The following is a 5480-nucleotide window of genomic DNA, read 5'->3' as shown; positions in this document are numbered from 1 at the left end:
CTCTACACTTATTCTCTTAAGAGAGTCCCTGGTAATTGTCTTAATGGTAATTACATGCTTGGGGCAGTTGACATGCACTGTTATTTTTCAGAAAGTGGGGAACAAGGGACAGGAGCAGGAGAGGAAGAGGGAGAGTTTTGAGATAATGAAATGCTTTTAATGACAGAGCCACACCGTTAACCTAATTAAACTGTAAAGTGGTTTTAAAAAAATCCAGGTACTAAATGGAAATGAAGGCATAAATCAGCTGAGACAGCGGCACTTCTGGGAAACCTTCTGAATTCCGAATACTCTGACATTGCCGTGTCGGATTCTCGTGGTTATTCTCTGTCCACCCCCCCTCCCCGACCTTGTACAGAGGTCTCTTAAACTGACCTGTCCAGTAGGCTTGATTTATGATGTCCATATCAGGTCTCCAGCTCCCCCGGGAGTGTGCGTTATATAGCTCATATATTTAAGAAGCCAGTGCAGTCAGTGGGACATGGTGGCAGAGCACTGGCTACAGGGTCAGGAGAGCAGAGCTCTCCTCATTCTGCTGCTAACCACCTATGGGACTTTGGACACTGTCACTTGGATCACTTTGCCATTTCTGTGCACTCATGGCTTCTGTGTGCTTTTGCACCTGCAACTCTCTTAGAAGAATTGCCCTTGGGCTTTTGGGTTCACTTTGCTCATAAGAGCAGAAAGCTGGAAGTCCTTGGGAGCTTACATCCCATGAGGCAGCCCTTAGCCATTGACTGGCTGATGCTGAGGCTGACAGCCCAGCTTTCATTGCATCTAATCAGGACAGACTCTGAGGTGTAACTTACACTCTGGAGTTTCCTGTGGAATTAGGCTGAAGCCACTCCCGCAAAACTTTGTCTGAAATCGTGCCCTTGCTCGGTTTCCTTCTCTTCCCTGTCCTGCTTCCCCCACCTCCTTGCTGATTGATTTCTCTTGGGAGTGTTTCTTTAATAGATGCCATGAATCCACACCAAAGAGCCTGCTCTGGGTAATTTAACATAAGCAAGCACCTACTATAAAAGCACCAGCCTCAGTTCCAATATCTAAAACTTGGAGGTGGTAGTGCTTGCCCTCAAGAGTGTTACAAAAGGTTTGCACAGTGATAGGACTAAAGCACTGGACAGGTTCACAGAGGGTTTCTTGCTAATTTCTTTTTACACCGTTGTCACCCACAACACTGGGAGTGGAAGGTGGCGTCCTCTATGACAGGGCACCCACCCTCTTCCCACAGCTGTACACCCCCAACCCCACCCAAGCTGCTATGCTCCCCATTCTCTATTTTGATCTCGATCACTAATTTCCATCTGACCTAGCAGTAATTAACAAATCTTTTTCTCTCATAATCAAAGACAGGGATCTTATGCAATCAGCCCAGGGATTTTACTTTTATTCCCATTGGTGTACGTCTCCAAAGAAAAGCACTAGGTTTATAGGTGAGGGAGGTCTTTGGTTTAGTGGGTAGAAGGGAAAGTTAAGAGACTTTTCAGAAGCCACATCAACTCCATCACTGATTCACAGTAGTCTTGACAAGTCCATTTGACATCTCACTATGTTCATCTCATCAGTGACAGAGCCATTAATGTTTATAGACAGTCCACTAGGTACCTGAAATTATTCTAGGCCCTGACTTTCTCTTGAAAAGCAGAGGAAGTGTCTATGATGCACCCACAGTAGTGGGTGAAGATTAATTAATGTAAATAAGTAATTGTCTGAATAATGCAGAGCACCAGGACACCTCACAAATGGATACTGTGTAAACATTACACTGGATGAGTAATGACAGCTAAGGGTTGATGGACAAATTTCCAGCAAATTTAAAGTCTCTGTCAACCAGTGAATGAAAGGAAACATTTTCTTGATAGTTCATAATGGATGCTTTTGTTTTTCTGACTGCTGAGGCCGGGGAGAGAGACAGAGAAGTGAGCAGCCTGAACAGCAAGCTCTTGAGCCTGCAAGCTGACATCAAGAATCTACACGATGTCTGCAAGAGACAGGGGAAGACCTTGCAGGAGAATCAGCTCTGTGTGGAGGAGGAGATGATGAACAGCAGCCACGTAAGGGATTCAGCATCCGTTTCCCACCTCTGCCCCCTCTGCTTCCACCTCTGCCCCCTTGGGCAGGACCAATAATAGAAGGTTCTTCCGCTGGTCATTCAACAGCATTTATTGAGCAAGCAGTGAGAAAGAATTAAACACACACACCCTAACACACACACACACACACACACACACACACACACACACACACACACACAAATGCCATCCCTGCCCTCAGGATTTTTCAATTTAGCTACCTCCAAGGTCATCTACATCTGAGCCTCTGTCTTTTCCTTATCTGGCCTTTTACACCTGGCTTTGCAGCATCTGAGGCCCATTGCCCTGAAAAGACCAGATCATAGTTATATAAAGAGAGTAGCATCTCTTAATGGATTTTAGACAAACTTCTAAATCACCCATGAAAATAACAACCATCCCACTTGCTCCAAGGTGTCACTTCCTATCGGTGCAGCAGGAGCTCTTTATTGCCACACCCGCAGCTCTCTGCCTACAAGCTTTTCTTCTGGAAGCAGGAACCCAATCATAGGACAAGATGCAGTACAGAAGAGTTAATACACCTAGAAGCAGCCCTCAACCAAGGACTGATGGGGAGATGGTTGATTAAATAACCTATCTCCCTTGCCCTATCTCACTGGAGATAACTCCAGGCATGCTCTTTGCTCTGTCCCAGAGTTCCTCAGTGGGGCCCAGTATCAGTTGCCCAACAGTGGTAACTAGGTTGGTAACACACCCTTTCACAGTTTCCTTCCCTGCCTTGTTCATTTCCCCACTCCCCCTACCTGAGTTTCCTAAAATCACCTTCCACATAAGCTACTACTTGACGTCTGGTTCCTTGCCATAGGACTTGCTTCCAGAGGTGCCCAAGCCAAGATACTCAGTAACACCTGTCCTGAACAGGAGGACCTCCTGGCATGATCATCTTTCTTGAGACTGTGATTTTGAACTAATACTTATCCATAGCCTAGGCAGTTCATCAGCTGAGACAACTTCATTTCACCCTGAGGTTTTCTCCGTTGGAAACTCTAGCTCTAAGCTCTTTAAGCCAGCCTCTAAATTTTTCCACACAAGCTGGGGAGCCAGCTGGGAGATATTTTCCCATAGCTCTGTAAACACTTTGGGTTGCCAAGGACTCCTAACTTGCAGTCTTCATTTCTGCTTAGGGACTTGAGTCCTTGGCAAACATAAGGCAGGTACTTGTTGCACAGACCTGTTGTTAGACCTCCAAGTTAGCCTCTTAGGTGCTGTGTAAACAATCACCATCATCTTCAACATTTGCAGTCAAGGACCTGGTCTCTCTTAATTGTGTCTGTTCTCCCAGGACTTATCACCTCCCTATAAGAGCCACAAATTGTTCCTCTGCAATGCCCTAAAAATGCTAACAACAAAGTAATTCTACCTTGTCTTACTGAGCACTACTGTCCTTTCTGTAGGAAGTCACAAATATAGAAAAATCCATTGGTTTTCCTAAATGGATCCCAGGAAGAATATTACCATAATTTATTTTCTTTCAACGTTTTAAGATATTTTCACCATTGCTGTTGCAAGTTTATTTATTCCCCCAGTCAGGGAAAGCCATGTGGCAAATAAATGTACCTGGCAACTTGGAGGGAGAAAGGTATTGTCACTTTTTTATTCTAATTGCCCAGAAGAAGGTCGAACAGCTTGAAGCAAGCTTTAAAACATGCTCTTTTTTCCCCAGCACTTAGTGCAGAATTTAAATTGCAGACTACGAATACAAATACACAATTAGATGTAGACTTAACACTCATCTACTCAGAAAATCATGCAAGATCTGCCTTCCACAAGGAAATATAAGATGGGAACAAAGGGGGAACCCAAGACTTTCTGAAATTTTGACTAATATCTGACAAGGAGCTGGAGAAATAAGCAGGAGGTCATAGTTCAGGACACAGTTGTGTGAAAAAATCAAAATATTATATCAGATGTTATGTGTAACTAAAGGAGTGGCAGGCAGAGGGTAGGTGACCTTGTAAATCAAGAATACATTGTGCTCCAAATCCCACAAACAGAGAGAGCTGTGCCTAGGGAAAACCAAGTGAGGTGCCTAGGGTGCAAAAAGTGCCAACCCTGTACTTGCTCAACCCTGAGACTGAATGCCTCCTTTAAATTTGCACATCACTTGCCTCACTCTAGTCCCAACCCTGCTCACGTATCAAAAGTGCCTCCATTAAAGTGAAAGGAGAAAATGACAACAGATATCATAGTAAAACGATGATGAAACCAGAAAAAGAGCAGTTTCCCAGGCTCCTTTGGCCCTGATGGTGGCCTGGAGAGAATACCCTGATATTCAGTAGAGTTTGGATTGCCAAACTCATCTTTGCAGTGGACTGAGGAATTATTTTTAGCAGAAAACTGTAAGAAATTTGATTTCTGCAGATAAAAGTAATTCATTGAATATATAAAGTTTAATACACTCGATGGAAATTATCACACAAAGATATCATTTTGAATCATTGGGAATAAAAAAAACTTTAAGAGAAATTTCTAAATGCAATGTGGGATCTAGGATTGGCTCCTGGAACAGGAAAAAAAAAAATAGTAGAAGAACTGATAAAATCCAAATAAACTATGTAGTATAGGTAATAGCAATTTACCAATGTTAACTTCCTAGTTGGACAAATGTACCATGGTTATGTAAAATGTTAACATTAGGGGAAGGTGAGTGAAGAGTATATGGGAACATTCTGTACTACTTTTGGAATTTTTCTATAAATCTAAAATTATTCCAAAATAAAGAGGGTTTTTTTTTTTTAACTGAATCTCTGGTAAATAGAGATCACTGATAAGAAAAATGTCTAAACCATGAAGATGTGTCCAGAAGAAATGGATGTCACTGAAACACACAGTTCTACACTCTACCAATATAAGAAAGTACAAGAAATGCAATTTGTAGAAGATATAAAAAGTAATAGGTGAACCTATCTAGTGATATAAGGCTAAACCAGGCTGACATGGGAAATATCTCACTTCCTACCTCAAAGATAGGGAAGGAAGTTCTGACAAGGACTGGGAAAAGATGGGGCTTTTCCTCTGAAATGAAGAAAAATAAAAATTATCAGGGATTCAGTTTTCAGAGCAATGCTAACCTGAGCAGAAGAGTCAGAACAAACTAGGAGAGAGAATAAAATGGTTTAAAAGTATTTTGAAAAGCCGGCTTTAGGTAAAGCAGCAGGACCTGATGACATACTTCGAAGAGAAGCAGCCGCACAGCACAGGGAGATCAGCTAGGTGGTTTGTGACCACCTAGAGCGGTGGGATAGGGAGGGTGGGAGGGAGGGAGACGCAAGAGGGAAGAGATATGGGAACATATGTATATGTATAACTGATTCACTTTGTTATACAGCAGAAACTAACACACCATTGTAAAGCAATTATACTCCAATAAAGATGTTAAAAAAA

At 42.6% G+C, this 5480-nt stretch overlaps 1 protein-coding gene across 1 annotated transcript in view; it reads left to right on the top strand.

The window, feature by feature from the left end:
* Positions 1–1904: 1904 nt before the first annotated feature.
* The window catches only part of PMFBP1 (polyamine modulated factor 1 binding protein 1), a 36577-nt gene continuing 33001 nt past the window's right edge, over positions 1905–5480 (top strand). Inside the window, exon 1 of the mRNA XM_007463001.1 lies at positions 1905–2057. Coding sequence (XP_007463063.1) covers positions 2040–2057 — 18 coding nt within the window. The 5' untranslated portion in view covers positions 1905–2039. The remainder of the gene's footprint in view (positions 2058–5480) is intronic.

Source organism: Lipotes vexillifer, unplaced genomic scaffold (genome assembly GCF_000442215.2).
Source record: "Lipotes vexillifer unplaced genomic scaffold, Lipotes_vexillifer_v1.1 scaffold70, whole genome shotgun sequence".
NCBI classification, from domain to species: Eukaryota; Metazoa; Chordata; class Mammalia; order Artiodactyla; family Lipotidae; genus Lipotes; species Lipotes vexillifer.
This window is presented reverse-complemented; position numbering and strand designations above follow the sequence as displayed.